The sequence below is a fragment of the Pan troglodytes genome, chromosome 17 (genome assembly GCF_028858775.2).
Source record: "Pan troglodytes isolate AG18354 chromosome 17, NHGRI_mPanTro3-v2.0_pri, whole genome shotgun sequence".
Lineage (NCBI taxonomy): Eukaryota > Metazoa > Chordata > Mammalia > Primates > Hominidae > Pan > Pan troglodytes.
Window position 1 is genome coordinate 43,445,318 of NC_072415.2, and position 21,802 is coordinate 43,467,119.

The following is a 21,802-nucleotide window of genomic DNA, read 5'->3' on the forward strand; positions in this document are numbered from 1 at the left end:
CATACCAGCATGTAGCAGAATCAGTGCAAAGGAGTGATCCCACCTCATATCCTTTAGCCAGCCAGATAGAGACAGCCTGTATTCCCTCTTCTATTTTTTCCACCTGAGTTAGACATCTAATTCATATGGTCTTGGAAATGAGGTTTTTTTACTGTCCTTGCCTTCTCTAGGTAGTGGTAGGTATGTATAAGTCCTAACCTGTTGAAACCATGCTGAATTAAAACAAATGCTGTAAGTCTGTTCTAATTTAAGTTAATAACTCTGAAACAAAATCCAGTGAAAACCAGAGTTCAGGGTGTTAGTCTACAATTTTTTTCTCGTTGTGATATTTTCCTAAAAGGATAGAAAATTCTTCTGATTGTCCCCTAAGTGCTTCCTCTTGATTTCTAGCAATTAGTTGCTTTATCAGATTGCAAGATATTCACCCTGTGCAAGGCCTGAGTTTCACTTGGGCCTTAGCATCTAAGGAGTGTAGCCTAAGAGACAATGGACCCCAGTATGTTCTCTCAACACTCTTCAGTACAGGAGGCACCATGGACCCCCTCAGACCCTTTCATGCTCAGCTTCCCTAGAGAGGGTTAAATCGCACAATAAAACAACAATAAGAAGAAGCAGCTTCAAAATTCCTCAATCTCAATTTTAAATCTTAAGTTGAAAATAAAAGAAAAAAATTCCTCGGTTGGCTGGGTGCAGTGGCTCACACCTGTAATCCAGCACTTTGGGAGGCCGAGGCGGGCGGATCACGAGGTCAGGAGATCGAGACCATCCTGGCTAACACAGTGAAACCCCGTCTCTACTAAAACTACAAAAAATTTGCTGGGTATGGTGGCGGGCACCTGTAGTCCCAGCTACTCGGGAGGGTGAGGAAGGAGAATGGCGTGAACCCGGGAGGCGGAGCTTGCAGTGATCTGAGATGGCACCACTGCACTCCAGCCTGGGTGACGAGCGAGACTCCGTCTCAAAAAAAAAAAAAAAAAAAAATATTCAGTCATTCTAATTCTGATGGTAACCTCGAAGTTCTCCTGAGAAATATACCACCCAGCTTGGGAAGCTACGACTGTTGATGTAGGTTTTTTCTTTTGTTCTGTTTGTTTGCCCATGGCCAGGGTTATGTATGAAAACTATGATGATATTTCTCTGAGTAGCCCACTGATTGAATAGACTTGGTCACGGGGTGAGTGCAGTTGAAAAATATAGTGCTTCTAAAATGGTATGTATTTCTCTGATGAGGTTATAATGAAACAAAACAAAACTTTGGTGGTCCCTTTCCTATTTCTTAATCAAGTACAATAGAAAACACTGTTCTGATATGCATAAAACAAATGCTAATGATGTCTACAAGGACTCCTTTATTATAGACCTTGAAAATTATTTTAACAGTAAATGTTAGACTACCAAATAACCAGGCAGTAGAAACTTTATCTGCTGGGATGAAGGGTAGGTGCCTGCTGCAAATGCGGTTTGAAGCATATGTTTTTCTTGCCTAATCAGTTGTTTTAATAATACCCTCTCTCCTTGTCTTAGCAAAGGATAAACCACTTAAAACCCTCCCCCATGAAGTTTTCTGAGACAACCCTAATACATTATCATCTCACTGTTTTCATGGCACTTAGAACATAGATTTGTGAATGCTTTAAAAGTTCTTTAGTAATATACTCTTACCATTTGTTTTCTACATCTTGATATCTTACAATTTTCTCTAACTAAAATGTAAGTTCCTTGAATTCAAGGTCATTGACCTAAACTAGTTTTAATTATAATTCTTCCTACCCAGTCACATAGTAAGAGTTTAAAAAGTGCTTGCTAAACAAATCTAAGCTTCTAATGGATGTCTCCGAGGGGGTTTTAATAAATGTCCTTGGTGGGCTTAACTTCTGGGATTCATTCCAATGTATTTTATTTGGTTTAATGTTTTTGGAGTGAAGAATTATAGCTTTGTTGGTTTTATAAAATGGTACATACTCTTTAAATAAATCAAAGCGTAAATATAAAAATAAAGTTTGAATAATAACCCCACATCTTTTCATACAAAATAATTATCTCCAGTGCATTATAAACATTATTTGACATTTCTTACTGTGTATCTATAGCCAGGGATATTAGAAAACCTGTATTATACCATTTTAATTAAAAGTACAAAATTTAATTAATTTTAGATTAAATAATAAAAAAGTAAAACTAAAAAACAAAATTGTTAAATATTGCCACAAGATATATTTATATCTAAAAGTTTTCTCCAGAGTTATTACAAATATGAGAAACTGAAATAAGAGTGATTACCTTTTTAACTACTCATTTCAACTTTGGACAATGTATTATAAAAAGATAGAGACATAATGACACTACAGACCTTCCTACCTGCATGTTTTCATTGCAATACTTTTTGAATATCGAAGTTGATAACATTCATGTTCTGTTTGTTTAACCATAATTCCTATAGTTCATTAACCCTGGTACTATATTTTAATGGACTCAGTGCTCCATGTAGACTTTTTACACAATTTCTTCATTTGTGAAGACTACGTGGATTCATGTTGTGTATTGATTAGATTTTGCCTTCTGATAGATATTTTTCCCATTAGTCTTTATTCTTTGAAAGCCGATTTTTCTTCTCTGAGCGCCATTTAATTTAATTTCATTTTAGAGACATAGTCTCGCTCTTTTGTGTAAGCTGAAGTGCAGTGATACCATCATAGCTCACTGCAGCCTCAAACTCGTGAGCTCAGGAAACCCTTCTGCCCCATCTTCCCAAGTAACTGGGACTACAGGCATGCGCCATTATGCCAATGTTAATTTTATTATTTATGTATTTATTATTTATTTATTTATTTTGGATACAGGATCTTGCTGTTTTCCAGGCTAGTCTGGATCTCCTGGCCTCAAACAGTCCTCCCACCTCAGACTTTTGAGTAGCTGAGATTACAGGAATGAGCCACTACACCTAGCAGAGCTGTTTTTCAGAATCATTCCTCTCTAATTCCTTGAGATCATGAAGAACTCTTTGGTTTTGAACTCTGTGTTTGTTTGAGCACTGCTTCTTGTCTGCCTGGTCTGTCTTTTGTGTTTGCTTCTCTATGTGAGTGTGTCTGCATCTCTGTGTGTGCACACTTCATGCATAATTCTTGTGTGGGTTCCCTTCTGGGAAATGTGAGTCCTGAAGCCAGCAGACTACCCAGTGATCAATAAGTGTTCTGGAGCCTGCAACTTTCACAAATTGTGGTCTTCAAATTCCCTGTGGCCAAGATAATAGAGAATTTCCCTGACCCTAATGGAACACATTCCCCATGATTTTTATCATGAGATCAGTCAGGTGTCTTCTTGTATAGCATAGACTGTGGCAACGTAGCAATTGTTGGTTCTTTTCCCCTTTGCCCTACCTCAGACCCTCTAGGCTAAGTGTCTGGGAATTAAACGCTAAAATGACTACATCTTTTTTCCTTCTCTGGGTACTATAGGGAGATATGAGGTACCAACTTTAATGAGATAAGACAATCATATATAATTGGATTATTCTTAAGCCAATTAAGAGTACACGTGTAAGGATAATTAAAATGGAATTAAACATCCTCTGTGGCAACAAATTTAGTTCATCTTCTCTTTGTTCCAAAATCATAAAACACATTTTTGCTTAGGTGGACATCTTTGAAATAGATCTTCTTTTGACTTTGTCATAAAAGACTGTGTGCCTCTCTGAAGTGTCTTTATTCTATGATATTCTTAAACATTTTGAACCATGCTAAATAATAGCAGTGTAAGTTCCTATTTCTCACATTGCTCATAACATGTTTCGGAAGTAGAAAATAAAACGTTTTACATTTTTCTCAGTTTGCTAACATTTCCTCCAATCAGAGTTACTCTCAATAAATGACCTCAGCTCTGTTACATGAGAATATTTATGCCATATAATAAGAAGCAAATTTTTTTCTCTATATATATATTTTTTAACATTTTTGCCTCTAGGTTTGGCCTTTGCCTCTACTTCTGAGAAAAGAAGCTTCTTCCTAATTCTGGTCTAAGTTTTTTATTGTGAAATATTTCAAACATATGGAAAAATACAGATGCTAGTAGAACAGACACCTACATACCCAACATCTCAACTCAACAAATATTAGATTTTTTTAATGGAAACAACTTGTAAAATTTTATGTATTTATAAGTAAGATTGGCTAATACAGTCTCTCTCTTATTGTCTTGTTGCTCTTTCTTTTGTAATAAAGATTGTGTTATTTTTATAAAGTCAATTGAAGAAGTTTTTTCTTTTTTTCGGAAATATGTGTATAATGAAATAGGGTGTTCCGGAGACTAGGTCAAGAAAGTAAGTCTCCCACCTCACATAAAGTTTATCTTTAGAGCCATTTATAATTTGTGCTTTGTGTGTACGTGGGAAAGAGGGCGTTGCATACTGATTCATTTTTTAAAAAGTTTTTACACATTTATCATTCTCTTTTCAGGTTAAATTTGGAAATGTATAAAGCTTAAAATATTTGTATTCAATGACATTGCAAAGAGTCATAATATTATGCTTTTTAAAATCTACTTTTAATTACATCTGCCTTTAGATATGTACTCTGTCAAGTATTGTGTCCTTACCTTTCATTCCTCTTCACATTTGTTTATACCATCTCAGGCCAGAGATGTCTTTTAATAGCTTAATAAAAAATACTTTTTTATTGTTGATGGTTTTCATTATTCTTTTCTGTTTAACGAATGTCTGCTTTTTTCTTCTCATCTTTCCTTCTTTCTTATTATTCTTTAGTTCATTTATTAATTTCATTATTTTTACATGTAAGCCTTTAATTTTCAATTTTTTTCTACCCTCTAATATATGCAGTTTACCTTTAAAACCAATTGAGTGGCATTTCAAAAATTTCGGTATCCTTAAAAATTCAAATACTTTATAATTTCCGTTACAATTTTTTTTTCTGTAACGTGTAAAGCACATGCAAGTGTGCTTTTGAACATCTAAACATATAATGGATATGTAGGGTATTAGATAATCGATACCTTTCTAATATGGTACTGTATTTAATTTGGGACAGAAAGATTAGGCTGTATATTATTCTTCAGTATCTGTTGAGACTCACTGGACAGTTGTGTTGTGTTTTGTTTTCTTGCTGCTTTTGAATCCTGGGGGAAAAACATGCTTTCTCTAATGGTTCAGTACAATGCCCTGTGTTAAAGTCATTGGTTCTAGATTGATCATTGAGTTGTAAAAGTTCTCTGTAGCCTTAAGACAATTATTTTGATCCAATCTATCAGGTTTTGGTAATGTATGTTAAGACTTTCTGGTAACATTATGTGATGTCAGTTTCTTTTTTATTACCTGAATTTGACATTTTGAGGCTGTGCTATTTAAATGAATGTAGGTTCAAGGTCACTATATATTCCCAGTAAATTATTCCTTATACACTTAAGGAATGATCTTTCTCATCCCTAATAATATATTTTTTTACCTTTGTTTATCTGGTCTGATGTTAATATTGCAGTATGACTTTTTTGTTGTTTTGAATTTCTGATTAGTAGTTTTTAGTTTATTGTTCATTTTCTAAATTTTTATTCTTTCCATATAATTTTTATTTTATGTGTATTTCTTCTAAGCAGCAAGTAAATGGTTGTTGTTACTTTTTAAATCTAATGTGAAAATCCAGTTACCTTTATTGTGATTGTTTTGTGCTTAATTTTATTCAAATTTTTTTCCTCCTTTTGTGCCTTCCTTTTGATTGAGTTTTTCCATCTATCCATTTATTTGGAAATTAGAATTCTTTTTTTTTCTTCCAATAGCTACTTACAGAGTTTTAATGAAATAAAGAACTAGTTCATATCTCTCTTGTTCCCAGAGCATACCAGAGTTTTATAGTGTTCTCATTTCAATTACATCTTACCATGTTGCCTACAGTTATTGTGAATTATTTTATTTCCACTTTGATTCCTCCGTAGGTCATTAGTATTATTTTTTACAATGAATGTTTGTTTGGATTTACTCATGTCTATTATTAGTCACTTTGCTTATCATTGCCTCTGCAACCATTGCATTTCTTCTTTGATATAATTGCTTTATTTGTTAAGAACATACACTAGTGGTTATTTCAGCAAGATTCTCTAAGGGATAGAGTTTCGATTTAGGATACCAAAAACATTCTTATAATTGCTATAAGTGTCATTTTTTAGAGACATAGTTACAAATGAAATTCTAAATTGACAGAGTTTCTCTTGCCCTTTTGAAGAGATGTCACTGTCTTTATTAATTTATTGATAATATTTCTATCCATCACATTGTAATTTCTTGGAAATAATCAATTTTTTGTTAAAAATGGTTTTAAGATACTCCTTTTATTATTGGTGTTTGGAGATTTCAACACACTAGATGGAGGAATGGGTATCTTTCTTGAGATTTGGTATGTAGCTTTATTTAAGAACTTTAATCATTATTTCAGTTCTGAAAAATATTTCAGTCATTAGCTATTCAAATATTGCCTCTCTGCAATCTGTGTTTTTTTTTAAAATTCAGAAACTTCTATAAATATGCATTTTGACTTATTACATTCTTTGTATTTATTCCCTATCACATTTTGACTCATCATTTTTATACTGCCCTCTATATATTTTCCTTAAGTTTGTATCTTAATTACTCAATAATTTTTTCCCCTGCTATGTCCACTGAAAAAATTTTAAATTTCTTAACTTAATTTGTATTTCTAGAAGTATTATCTGGTTCTCCTTAAAATTTGACTGTTCTTTTATCATGGTATCTTATATTTTCATAATTTAAAAAAGTCACTCTTTTGTCTTTAGTTATTTAAAACAAGGATTGGCAAACTGTTTCTGTCAAGGGCCAGCGAGTAAATACTATAGGCTTTACAGGCCAGGTGATTTCTGTGACAACTCTTCAGCTCCCCATCGTAGTGCAAAAGCAGACATACGCAACATATAAACAATTGGACATGATGGTGTTCTAGTAAAACTTTATTTGCTAAAACAGGCATTGGACCAGATATAAATCATGAGCCATAATTTTCTGACCTCTGATTTAAAACATACTCTTTATATAAAATCACATTCAAGTCATTATCGTAGCTCAAGTAACAGAATGGTAATTCTTCTGTCTGTGTTTGCTGCATCAGTTGACTGTCCCTTATGATATGTTATTTTCTTGGGTCTCATGATTTTGAGATGTGAACTCTACATACAGCCTTCTGTTGGAGGTCAGTGTGCCTTGAGTTGTGGAATCATCCTGCAGAGCATATTTGCATTTCAGACCTAGTGGCTAATTTATTTGTATTTTTTATTTTTTGAGAGAGTTTCACTCTGTCGCTGAGGCTGAGTGCAGTGGCGCAGTCATGGCTCGCTGCACCCCTACCTCCAGGGCTTAAGTGATCGTCCCACCTCAGACTCTGGGGTAGCTGGGAACACAGGTGCATGCCACCACACCTACCTAATTAAAAAAAATTTTTTTTTGTGCAGATGTGGTCTCACCATATTGCCCAAACGGGCCTTAAACTCCTGAGGTCAAGCAGTCCTTCTGCCTCAGCCTCCAAAAGTGATGGGATTACAAGCATGAGCCACTGTGCCGAACCTAAGGTTTTTTTAAAACAATGCTTTTTAAATTATCACCCCCAGAAATGCCCTGAATAGGAACCTTCTGAAATAATCCAGTGCTTAGTGCACTGCCTGACACATGAGGAACACACAGCTATTTTTGCTATCAGTATCTCTATTAAAATTAACAGTACGGTTGTTTCTGTTATCATTAGCCTTAGGTCTTATAGAACTTACATAAATTGTAGTTGTTACTATTCAGGCATTCAGAGTTTTTGAAAATGCTGATTAATTGGAAGCTCACAATTAAAATTTTTTTATTGGAACCTGGTGCTACTTTGAGCTAAAAGTAGAGAAGATATTGAGTAAAGTATACATTATGAAAACTAAAGATAACTGAAGACAGACAGACACATAATGGAAGAAGCTTTGGGAATTTCTTTTCTGAAATACCATTTGTAAAACGGGTAGAAGTAAACATATAATTGAATATACATGTTCACTAGATATATGTGGCTGTGTTTGTGTGTACATACGTACACATTTCCCTCTACCTGTAGTAAATTCATGCCTCTTGCTTGTTCATCACAGGGCACTTGAAATGGACCAAAGCTGAGGACATTGACATAGAAACCCCAGGATCTATTCTTGTCAACACTAACTTGAGGGCATTAATAAATAAACATACGTTTGCTTCCTTACCTCAGCATTTTCAACAATACCTCCTGCTTTTGCTCCCAGAAGTGGATAGGCAGGTAAGTAGAAGTTTTAGACATTTGATACCAGCCACTAGTTATATTATGATGAAGTGGAAGGTCTATTATCAAAGATGACTTATATATGGATATAGTAATTTCTGTAATTTATGCGTATCTATTTATTGCTGTCATTAGCCTATTTAATCCTCTAAAACAGAACCATTTTTATTCTTAATAGTGAGCCAATTCAAATTTTAAAATACGGTACATTGTGGCAGAGTGAAAACTATAAACTTACATTGGAAAGGGAAAACAAAGAAATCAAACATTCCATTATCAAATAAATCTTTAGAGTAGCTGCTCCTTTGCCCAGAGGGAATACTGAAATGCAGCAATAAAAAGCTAGGGTTTCTAAAAAATTATGTAAATGTTTTCATCCTCAACTATTTCCAAAAGGCATTTAAAATTTATGTTTGCAATTGCTCTCTGAGAGTCTATCAGTATGAATATGATTGCCTATAAATAATCACCTTTTACCATTTTTAAAATATAACTGGAAATGCTTTAAGTGTATTTTTATATTTTTGAAAAGCTTCTAAAATGAGGAAATACAAATATAGACCCATAATGGCAGCCATCAATCATCTTTTAAAGCTGTTTGCTTAGGAAAGAAAAGGAAAAAAATTTTATCACATAAACTTTTATTAAATTTCACAAAATTTATTAAGTGCTGTCTAGGAAACCTTCCCTTATGATTCTTATTTCAGTAAATTCTGAAACTGTGCATCATTTTCAATTGATGGACTTAATGCATGTATATTTATGAATTTGTGTCTTGAGATGATAGGTGCATCCATGAATTGAAGTGGACAAAATTCATTCAATATTTCCATATTACTTTGAATAAGTTTTCTTAGCTTTTTATTTGCTTCTGTTTTCTATTGACTTACCCATCTTCTTTCATACATATTTAAATATGATAAGCAACAGTTTGCTACAATTTATATGTATCTCTTTGGTGGTGATTATTGTTCATATTTAGAAAGAGATTATTTTGATTTTGGGTACGTTTTCATTTCAATAGAAGTTTTTTCTCTTTCAATAACATTTACTTAATATTTACCCTGAATATGATATGTTCTGGGTGCTTTGGAGTAATAGCAAGACAGTGAATGCTTATTGAATGAGTGATTAAATGCACTGTAGTTGGATACATAAACTGTATTTGTAAATAACCAAAATATGAGTTAGAAACAGGTAAGCTTGAGGGGAAACGTACAAAGTATATTGTACTTTTATATGCAGAATGGAAATATCAGAGTCAAATTTAAAATTCTTGAATTGGGCCTTGAGATATAGAGGTAGAATTTGAATAAAATGAATGGAAAAGTGCCAAGTGAGAGTCCAGGGGTACAAAATCAAAAGCTAATTTGGTGGAAGTCTGGATTGTAGGAAGAATGGTGCAAATGATTTTGGAAGGACAGATTGGAAGTTGACTTTGGAAGATTCCTTGAATATGAAGCTGAGGAGTCTGAATGGTGTTCTCCCTGTGTCTGTAATACAAAGCCATTGAGAGATTTTGAATGGAGCTGTGATGTAATAAGACCATTACTTTTTAAGGAAATTATTCTGACAGTACTGAAAGAGAATGATAGGCATGGGAAACATGAAAGTAGAAAGAATAGTTAGAAAGGAATTTTAGTTTTTCCCTAAAGGCATAATGAGGGTTTGATTTTAGAGGATCGAATTGAAATTAAAGAGGAGAAGAAAAATGCAGCCGTCATCATCCTTATCCTCATTCTCCTTCACCACCTTGTTCTCCAGTAGTCGCAATTTTACATTTTGTCAAATAACACTTGAAGCAGGTATAGGGAGGAGCCACTGATGATTCTTCAGTTATAAGCTTGTGTGACTTAGAATTTAGGTGTTAGAAACTTTTAGGGGAAAGATCTGATTTATTAGCTTATACAACAATTTCTTCCACTCCAACACAGGTGTAGTTTATCTTGTTTACAAATCTGTCTCCAGCTTCAGAAATAAGGTTTGGCATCTACAGCTGCATTAGTCCATTTGCATTGCTATAAAGAAATGCCTGAGGCTGGGTAATTTATGAAGAGATTTATTTGGCTCATGGTTTTTCAGGCTATACACAAAGCATACTGTTGGCATTTGCTTCTGATGAGGGCCTCAGGAAGCTTATACTCTTGGTAGAAGGTGAAGTCATGTCACATGGCAGGGGAGGGAGCAAGAGAGAGAGGAAGGAAGTACCAGATTCTTGTAAACAACCAGATCTGTCTTGAACTCACAGAGGGAAAACTCACTTACTGCTATGAGAACAGCACCAAGACATTCATGAGAGATCTGCCCCCATGAGCCAAACACCTCCCACTAGGCCCACCCCCAGTATTGGAGGTCACATTTCAACATGAGGTTTGGAGGGGACAAAACCCCCAAAACATATCAACAATGTACTCAATAAATATTTTTGTAATGAAGAAATAACAGATTGTCTTAGTTTTAGTCAAATATTGATGGCCAGAATCTAAGCCCAATATTTTCTTCAACCTCTAGCAGTTTGTGTTACTCAGTTTTTTGTAGTCACTGTGAGAAATATAATTGAATAAGGCACAGTGCTCCTCCTTGAATAACACTTAGTCCATTGAGAAACTTTTTTTATTCAGAAATATTTACTGAGCATGTGTTGTGTACTATACGCAAGAATGGATCTTGTGGAGGATACAAGAATGAATCTTGTGGAAGAATAACAGAAGGGAGAAAAACAACTTCATACGCAAGTGTAATACTCTGTGCTCACTACTAGAAAACAAGTTTAATAAATGGATAAGTGTTTTACCAAGTTTAGTATAAAACCAGTTAGAATCACATAAATGTCATAATAGAAGTATGAAGAAAGTCTTTTGAAGATGTAGAGGATGAAGAAGTTTAATCTGAATGTAGTATTGGAGAAGATTTTTATAGTAGAGAGGATGCTTAAGTTGAACCTTAAAGGACTGGTAGGTGTTTCTTGAGTAGAGCCAAAGAAAAGTGAATTTTACAAAGGAAAGGTATGCCATTCACAAAGACATATTGCTTATATGTTCCAGAAGACTTAGTATCTCTGTATGACTGGAGCCACCTAAAGGAGAAAATGGTGGGCTATTCTGCTGAGGGGGAATATGGTCTACAACCTTGATGGCCTGATTGTAGGCTAAACTCTTTGAACTTTTTCTGAAACCAGTAGGTACCATCAAAAACTTGACGGCTGGGAAATGACATGCAAGAAATAGTTTAAACACATGTTTTCGTGCCTGGGCATAGAAGAAGGGAAGAGAATCCAAAGGATAAATAAAATGCAGTCCTTAATTTCTTTTTTGGGAGCAGGTATCTCTGTGAATGATGGATTGGACAGCAGAAAGATAAGACACAGAGAGGCTGGTTAGGAGACAGTTGCAGTAGTTGAGATATGAGATAAATGTTTGACCTTGGTATTGGAGTTGGAAATGGAAGGAATGAATTCCAGACATATTTTCTACCCAGGATGAATAGGAATAAATGACAGCTATGAAATGGGATTGTTAAAGGTCTAGAAGGCAACTAGAGATTTTTTCTAGAGTAACTTAAGAAAGAGAAGCTTTGTGGGCCTGTCAGCATTTTATAGCAAGAAATTTAGAGCTAGTATGCTCTCTTTCTGCTCAAGGTGGGCTCAACCCTCTTTTCTAGCAGAAAGGGACGGGTGACTTGGTGCAACAAACAAGCAAAACTGCTGCTGTTTTAGTCTAGCTTATTGCAAATGTCCAAATGAAGATGAGCACCACTATTTCATGGCCATAATGAGTGGAGATGGCATGGAAATGTGAATTTGATTACATAGATTTATTTGAGCCAGTGGAAGATCCTACAATTATGTGAAATACCTAAAATTTCAATTACGTCTTCACATATTTTACAAAATCTGAAACTCCTCTCTTTCTTGTTTTCCTCCTTTGACTACCCCAAGTTTCTGCTCTTTCTAGTATGAAGTAGTCCTAAAAGGGCCTCCTACTCTGGACCCAAATGAAACGGGTTCATTCCAGTATTACATCCTGAAAATATGGGAGCTGAGTTTCGCATTTATCTTGACAATGCCAGCTGTTAAGGCAATCTTTCTGGGTGTATTGTTTTCCTATATTTGTACTTCTCATTCTGTTTTTTAGAGTTCTGTTTATCTTAGATTATATTTTTAATTTACCCCTAGTTGTTTTATCACATTGCTGCATCTAGTTTTATACTTAAGTTTATTCTTCACACATACTGCAAGTAAAAGAAAGTCCAACTCAAAGATTTTTAAGTCATAAAAGGACATTTATTGGCTCAGTTAATTAGAAGACAGAAGTTTGGGTGGGCTTCTTGTTCTTGGTCCTAGGTCTCAGTTATTATTGAAGGACCATTTCATTATTTAAATAAATAATTCATAAAATCTTCTGCCTTGTTGACATTTTCTAAACCCTAATCCCTTTGTGTAGGATGGCTACCCGAATCAAGATGTGAGCACTTGCCTCAGTGCATGGGGAGAATACTAGTATTTCATGCAAAAGACCTAAGATTCACACTAATAGTACCGTTTAGATCACATGAGCATTTCTTAAACAATGACTGTAGCCAAGGGAATGGAATATACAAATTGGCCTAAACCCAATACGCCTGTCCTTGGAGCTCAGAGAGTGTGTTCATCATCTCCTGAAGTAAAATGGTGCACTTGTGGTAGAGGTCAGAGATACTGTAAAAATCTGTTTTTTAGAAGTTTTATCAGGGGATACACAGGTTGGAGTAGATGCTTCGTAGGCAATTAACAGCGCCTGTTGAAGACAAGTCGAAATTGAGTTTTATTTTTAACATATTGGATTGAAATTCTCCCATTATTTGAAATGTCCAGACAATCATTATGTGTGCAGGATTTAAGACAGTAGAAGATGGAGTTAACGATAACATATACATAGATTACTGTGTCTGCTATGGGATTTGATGAGATTGGGAGATAGCATAGTCATCACAGAGAAGTACATGCATTTGTGGAGAGTGTGGATAAAAAAGAGTATGGGAAAGAGCCAGAAAATAGATAGAAAATAACAAATCCATGAGAGATCATCAATGTGCCGATCATATATAGGCAATAGTGTCAAATGTACAATGTGCCAATCATATATAGGCAATAGTGTCAAATGTACAATAGGAAGTCACTGGAGACTAAGTAAGATATCTTTCATTTATCCCTTCACATCCACACTTCAGTCTTCTTTGTGCTGCTTTTCTCCAGAAGGCTAGCCTGTATGTGGACTACTGTATCAGGAGGGCCTGTGCCCTCCATCGTCTTTTGAAAAAAGTGTTGAAATAATCATAAACTTTTAGAAAATGTGAAGGCATATTTGAGAATAAGTTTGCAGCCAGATGATCCAGTGTCACTTTCTCCCCCAATATATGATGACTTGAAAGGTGTATTTTCTTTTTATCTTTTTTTTTTGATGGAGTCTTACCCTGTCACCCAGGCTGGAGTGCAGTGGCGTGATCTCCGCTCACAGCAACATCCGCCTCCCGGGTTCAAGCGATTCTCCTGCCTCAGCCTCCCGAGTAGCTAGACTATGGCTGCCTGCCACCATACCTGGCTAATTTTTTATATTTTTAGTAGAGATGGGGTTTCGCCATGTTGGCCAGACTAGTTTTGAACTCCTGACCTCAGGTGATCCACCCGCCTCGGCCTCCCAAAGTGCTGGGATTACAGGCATTAGCCACCGCGCTCAGCCAAAAGGTGTATTTTCTATAAACAAGGATGTGTTGTCTTACATAAGCACAGTGTAACCAGTGAAAATCAGGAAATTAACAGTGATGATTATCATGTAATTCTTAGATTCTCTCCAAATTTAGCCAGTTGTCCCAGTAATGTCACGTTTAGCAACAGCATCCAGTACTAAATCTGTCACTGCATTGAGTTGTCATGTCTCTGTAGTCTCCTTCATTTGGATCAGTTCTTTAGTCTTTCCATGATGTTCATGACCTTGACACTTTTGAATGTTATAAACCAATTTGAGTTTTCATAATGTCTCCTACTCAGATTCAGATTATGTACCTTTGGGAGAAATACAGTAAATGATGTTGCGTTCTTCTTGCATCCTGTTAGGTGGCACACAACTTTGATTTGACTCAGTACTGATGCTGTTAACTTGATCATTGTATTAAAGTGTTTTGTCAAGCTTTTCCAGTGTAAACTTGATCCTTTCCCTTTTGTGATTAAATAGTATTTTGTGAGGAAGTTCTTTTAAACTGTGTAAATATCCTGTTCGTCTTCATTTTCAATGTATTAATTCATGTACAAACACACACAGACACACGTGTGTGTGCATCTATATGTATGCCTTCATTATTTCCTTCTTTTCACTAGGCTATTATGCTTAAATTGTCCCACATTTGGTCCACAAGAGCCCACTAAAGCTGGCTGCTGTGCCCTCTGACATGTCTCCATTATTATTTATTTATTTATTTATTTTTTAAGAGAGAGGGTCTCACTGTGTTGCCCAGGGTGGTCTTGAACTCCTGTCCTCATGTGGTCCCCCCCCCCCCCGGCCAACTTCACCTCCCAAAGCACTGGGATTACAGGGGTGAGCCACCATGCTCAACCTCAGTCATTCTTTGATCACTTCCTTATTTTGAAGCACGTTAAAGTGTTCTGATCTTATAGTATACTTTCTCTGCCCCAGTCCAGGAATGAACCCTTTCTTCAAGAAGCCATGGTTCCCATTAGTGGAGGATGTCATGAAATCAAGATGTCATGAAAGGTGTGCTCTTTTTTTCTTAGGATGTTGCTGTTCCTACATCTAAGAGAGATCTCAGAAAACTACACTTATGTATAGGTATGAATACCCATGTACATGCACCTGTATATGTGTGTGTGAATGCTTCCTTAACTTCTCTGTCTTGGAGACAAGGAACGTCATGTAGAAGAAAGTGTGTGAGCCTATTTACGTAATATATAAACATAACACAATTTATATCTGCATTTATTTCCAGATAGCTCTATCTTGTAAGCCATGAGTTCACACTGATACCTCCAATCCTAATCTACTAACCCCAATGCTAATCTAATACCCCATGGTCCATTCTAGTTTTCTGTCTTTCCATAGATGTCTCTTACTTCTCTGACAGTGAGAAACCAGCTCCTCTTACTCTTAATATATCTAGATATTTGATTATTGCCTTGTAGGTAGCCAGTCTTCCATCTTGGCCACCATACCTCTGCCATGTGGATGGTCTCCTCATCACACACAGGCTGTGACTCTTGATGACAGGCCACCCACCTTGCATTTTCCTCTTCCTGTTAGACTTCTAACACTGCACATCAGGCTACTCCTCAGTGCAGGTGCCCTCCTCACCATGGTTGGACTCTAAAACTCCTCTCCAGGCCACCTCTCTGTGCTACCTCACCCCACTTGGCTCTGTGATTCCCTCCTGGACTGTCATGATCATGGCTGTACCCCTCTCCCCTTCTCTACACGCTTACAATGCTTTAAGCCTCATACCTAAATGTTCAGAAGAGGGAAGAGAAGGCTGTCTGGATTCTGATTAGGTTCAGCTGTTGGGTAGTCACAGCAATGGATTGAATGGAGAAAGAAAAGTGAGATTGAGCATCATATCCTCCCTGCAATGACAGCACAGGCTTCATTCATTGGCCAGCTCCTATCAGGATGTCCTCTCCATACAGTCCCCTCTCTGCCCGTGGTCTGATAAGCCCTGCGTCCCTTCACACTTCAGGTCACACACTAACTCCCATTGTTAATTCTAGTTTACTTCACTGTTCTCTGTGGTGTTGCAGCACCTAGGCCATACCTTTTTAAGTCATCACTTTACTCTCCTCAAATGATCCTAACTTGAAGGAGCTGTTGTGGCTGCTAAGACTCTTGACTGGCAGACCTTGTGAGGAAGTTGAGTAATAGAGGTGTAAGAAAATTATACTGGTTTGGGGTAGGAATGGAATGTATATTTCATTCATTTATTCAACCAAAACATATTTAATGCCTACAATTCACCAGACTCTGCTAGCTCTGATGATGTAACTGCTAATAAGTTACAGTTCCTATCCTGAAAGAGAGAATTGTTCTAGAGGAGAGAGAGAGATGTAAAAGCCTGTAATTACAGAACAGTGCTCTGATTGTAGTTTATATATCATGCTATGGGAACATAGAGGAGATAATTACATTGTCTGTAAGATTTAGAGAAGGCTTGAAAGGGGAGGTGTCATTTGGGCCGGGTCTGGAAAGATACAGGAAGGTTATCAGGTAAAGAAATGTGGAGGGCATTCCAATAGAGGAAACAATATGTGCCAGTAATAATGATTATGTATACTGCTAGGTCTTCTACATATATTATCAGCAATTCTTACCATAATGCTCTGAACGGTATTATCAACCCCACTTTCTATATGTAGAAGCTGAGGGTCAGGGAGGAAAAAGGACTAACCCAACTTTTTCCAAGTAAAACCATGGGAGTGAGAATGGAAACACAGGTTTGTCCAACTCCAAGCTTATGCTTTTTCTCCACATGATGTTCCTTGTCCCCAAGATGCAAAGGCAGAAAAGTACATTTTGTCTGTCAACACATAATTTGAAATGGCTGGGATATAATGTGAGTAAATTGAGGCCACAAAGGTAGCTTAGAACAAGCATTTTAAAAAAAGGCTTCAAATGTCAGTAAGCTATGTAGAGCATGCGAGGATTTTGCATTGGAGCAGGACATACGTATAATTATGTTTTTTTAAAAAAAAGAGCTGTGATGAGGGACTGAAGCATAGAACAGAGGAGGAGGAGTCCCAGACTCTCCACCTTGCTGGGAGTTAGCCATACCCTCCTTTCTGTTCCTCAAACCCAAGCCTTTTCTGTGTCTCAGCTTCTGTGCTTCCTACTAGCTCTGCAGGGATGCTTTTGGCAAGACCAGCTCCTTCTCATCCACCAGGGCTCAAAGTCCTCCTCACAAAAGCTTTTCTTGCCTCCCCTCCCATCTAAAACACCTTCTTTAGTTGTTTCTTGTCTTATTTTTCTGTTTATTTCCTTCCTGGCACTCACTATAGTCTCTGATTAACTCATTCATGTATTTGTTTTCCTCATTGGAATAATGGCCTCAGGACAGTCCTTTGTTTCTCCTCCTCATTTTGCCTAGCACATAGTAGGTGCTCAGTAAAGGTTTTCCGAATGAGTGATTGAGTGAATATAGACTGGGAAATGACTTAGCAAGGTAATTTAACTTGTCTAATAAATGTAAAAGCCTTAGCCACAGATATTAGAGAATGGAAAAGAACTTTGCATTAGTCTACTCATGCTGCCATTGCAAAATTCTGCAGCCCGGGTGGCTTACAGCAGAAGTTTATTTTCTCACAGTTCTTGAGGCTTGAAGTTTAAGATAAAGGTGCCAGCATGGTGGGATTCTCCTGAGGCCTCTCTCCTTGGCCTGTTGGTCTAGGGCCTTGCTGTTATGACCTCATTTAACTGTAATTACCCCTTATCTCCGAAGAAAATCATGTTGGGGTTGAGGCTTCAATATGTGAATTTTGTGGAGGCGCAATTCAGTCCATATTGAACATTTTGGAAGCAGTCATCCGAACTTGGTAGTTGGATTTAGGGGAGAAGGAGGTGCTGAATACATGTTTTTGGTATTATGTTTATTGTGCATTTGAGAATAGCAAAAGATTGGTAAGTTTTTAAAGCTAGGGTAGACTTAAACGTGCTTTTGGCTTAAAATTGAGGCAGTTAATTGGAGAAATTTAAGATGGAAGAGAGAGGATTTGATTTACTGACAAAAGTTTTAGAATACATAAGAAAGAATTGACTTAAATTAGAGACAAAGCTTATTTAGAAAAACAAAGAAAAAAAGTATTGATTTCTGAGATCATAGGGAAGCAGGAAAGAAAGAGTAAAAAATAAGTAAATTTGAAAAATGCAGTAGAAAGTGAGAGTTTTCCCCTGGATGGTAGTGTATGTAACTGTCTGCTAAGAGACTAGAGGATCAGGGATTTCAGGAGAGTAAAAAGGTCGTGAAAAGCGGCTTGGTGTATTTTCAGAGATTCATCCTGCAGAAAAAAGTAGTTGCTGAGAATCATTGAAGGCACATTTGAGAAGAGATGGCAGTGGACACAGTTGGTCTATTTATGTGTTTTTCACCCCAGCAATGCTAAATATTTATGCATTTATCTTGGTAACACATGTGCCAGAAGTTAGATTTTGCAAAAGTCAGAGATTTACAAAGGCTCAAATTTGAAGGAGTTGATGGATTTTAGGAGACTTGTAAGGTTCTTGTTGACTGATTAGATGTGGTTGATTATGAGGTTCAGGCAGCATAGGAAGGAAAGTAAGGTTGGAGGAGCTGGGCTGATTGAGCTGAGAGGAAAATATAGGTTGGAAGGAAGCAAAGTATGTTGATAAATGAAGTGTTATGGGGTCCTAGAGTAACACACTTTGGAAATGATCAGGTTTAGGCAAACACATGGGTCAAAGTCATCTTCTTGACCACAGCATTTTGGCTCAGAGATGAGATACAGAGAAACCAAGAAGTCAGAGCAGGATTGGTCAGTGGTAGCAGATAGGTAGAATTATAACTAGTTCTTCCCTCAATCCCTCTTATGGGAATATTGGCTTAATAAATTCACTGCTTGGGTTTGTAGCCAGACATGCCTTTGTGCATAGCGTTCTGCAAGATGTGCTTGGAGAATTTTTAGAACCTCCTTGATTATACATAGCGGATCTCTCCTTTCTTTAAGAATTTGTACTTTATAAAATGTGTCTACATAGAACAATTTTGTGACCTTTTAAAAATATATGGCAGCTGGTGGAATAAACGTCAACTAAAGTGGAGTCCTATTAAAGTTTTTATTACACTTTCAAATTGAACCTCCCTGATGAGTAGGTTGTTGTCATTTCTGTCATCGATATCATTTTTACTTGATGTTCTTCTCTGACTCCCTCTATTTGGTGCTATCAGGGCTAACGGGGCTATCTTTGCAAATATTTATAAGACCATCCCCCAACTGCTTCTAAATAAGTTGTGCCTACTTTTTTTTTGTCCAAATGGTAATTGCAGCATTTTAGTCAATTTTTACTAAACTCTCAATTCTTTTGCATTTATATCTGTGTTGTCTATGGTCTGTTAAATAACTAGTCACTGAAGAGTAGGTACTGTGTAGGCTCTTTAAAATCCTATCTGTCTTTGTGTTCCTCCGGTTCTGCACTCACTGGCAATAATGCACATAATTTTAACTGTGGAGAATGTCATTAAACTAAAATGGAACATTTACACAGTCCCTTTTGCAGAGAATTTTGGACTAGGAAAATGGATGTGTCTGTCAGACATTTTACAGCACAGGAGAATGTGATTTATTGATTTCTGATGGCTCTGTTGGCATCAGTGTATATATTTAAAGAAGTCACGCAGCCTTTATAAATGCAAATGCGAAAGGGCTTTCCGTCTTTTCCCTCCGTGGAAATAGCTCATACATTTTCGATAACTCAGGCTCCTCTTAGAGATTGCTCTATGTACTGAATATATTGATTTAAAAATTATACTGTTATTTTATTCTACAAATAGTGTATATAATGAAATGTCAATTTACTTAAAAGATTATAAAATTCAAAAGTATTAAATATATGAAAAATACTAGTATCTTAAGCCTTTAGGTAAAAGTAAGTGTGTGTTTGAAATGTAATTATTTTAATGGAACTGACACTTTGGCTTTTTCGCTGAGTCTGAAAGCGTATCTAAAAGTACTTAGAAGATCCATTATTTCTTCTTGCCTAAGTCACTTACTGGTGATAGTAAATCATACATAGCCAGAGATATTCTGGCCAATCATGCTTGGATATTTTCATTCTCACCATTTGGGCTTTATGGTGGGTATGGAGGTATATATAATTTATTTAATAAGATGGAAATTCTTTATGGAGGAAAGTAATTTTACCTATATATTATTCATTTCTTAGCTAACTGATATTTAACGTCAAATCCTGTTCATCGGTATCTGCTTCAGTGTATGTAAAATAACTATAGACTCAATTAAATTACAGATTTTCAAGTAATTGCACATAATAGGCAATCTAACTTACAGAGCTGATTCTAGTCCATGCATAAGGCAGTTAATAGAGAAACACAAAATCACTTAACCTGAATAACATACTATTCTGTGCATTAAGCCACTTTCTTTCTCTTTTGTACAGGCTACTAAGTGGCAGCTTCATAGCCTGGAAGGGTATCTTTGTCCATGTATAATCCACTACCACTAGCATATTGGATTACTAAATACTTAGTATTGCCCTCTAATATTTACATAATTCTCTTTTTGTTCTCTTACATAATTTACTTAATAATATATGTATGTGTAATTCTTAGCTGCCAGTTTATGCAGGAATGGTAAATGACTTAACATTAGCTTTGTCCTAAATATGAAAAAGAGACAGTTTGAGGGGGAGAATCATGCATGTGGTAGATTACACATTAGTGCCTGTTCTTTTAGTAAGGAGCATTCTAAGGCCAAGGTCACCACTGACCATTATGAACAGGTGTCATACAGTGAGTCTCCCCTAAATTAGGGTCAAAGTTAGAGAGAAGAAAACTGATTTCACTTATGAAGTCATTTTTACAACTCCTAGTAGTTATTATACCCTATAAAAAAATATAGTTGCCCAAGAAAATACTTTGATTCCAGCTGTAAAATTTGTTAAAGTTCATTGTAAAGGGATAAAGGAATCAATTCTAAGCAGGAAATCAACAGTGTAATGACGTTTGAACTTCTGGATTAAAGTGTTAGTATAAATATGCATATTTAATTCCCCTCACCACTTCTAATTCCTCATTAAAGTGACATTGGCTTTTCCCCATTAATATATTTCCTTATCAGTCATGGAACCTAGGGGAAGAACGCCATCCAGATGCCAAAAGCTGTGAGGAGTTTCTGCAGGAGATAATGAAAGTGAGATTAGATTAACCAGAGGGATAATGGGTGGGAGTGACTGCCTCAGGAGGAAACTCTGTGGGATGTGACTGGAAGAGACTGCTGATGTGTCCTGTCCAGAACTAGCTCTGAGTGAGGGGGGCTGGAGGCAAGGGTGGAGCAGTCAGGAGGAGCACATCTCAATATCATTCTTGCTTTCTTGGAGTGTTCATCAGGACTTATGCTCTATAACAGCAAGATCCGATTGCAGAAAATGTTTCCAGGCTGTGCTTGCTATGGAGTTCTCCTGTGTTCTATCCAAAGCCTAACTGACCTGCTAGCCAAAGGAAGGCTCAGCCTCAATGATGTATCACCAAACATATGGGTAAAATGTTATTTGTTAGAGAATCAATCTCTGCTCCTCACAAGTGCCAAACCTCAACTTGGACAAACATCAGCTAAAGTAAACATAAACATGTACTTTTTCCTGATTGTTTATTTGCGGATGAAGTATTTGTACAGGGTCAACAGAGTTTCTGATGGAAACCATCTCAATATCTATGACTGATCTAACACCTACTGACCTCACCCTCTTAGAAGGAAAGGACAGAAATCAATAACTAGGCATAGA

General features: G+C 36.4%; 1 protein-coding gene across 5 annotated transcripts in view; it reads left to right on the plus strand.

The window, feature by feature from the left end:
* Window positions 1-21,802, plus strand: part of ASXL3 (ASXL transcriptional regulator 3) — a 174,004-nt gene that overhangs the window by 97,686 nt on the left and 54,516 nt on the right. For all 5 annotated transcript variants that reach the window (XM_054671753.2, XM_054671750.2, XM_054671752.2 and 2 more), the window contains one exon: window positions 8,128-8,291. In XM_054671753.2, the coding sequence (XP_054527728.1) occupies window positions 8,128-8,291 (164 nt within the window). The remainder of the gene's footprint in view (window positions 1-8,127; window positions 8,292-21,802) is intronic.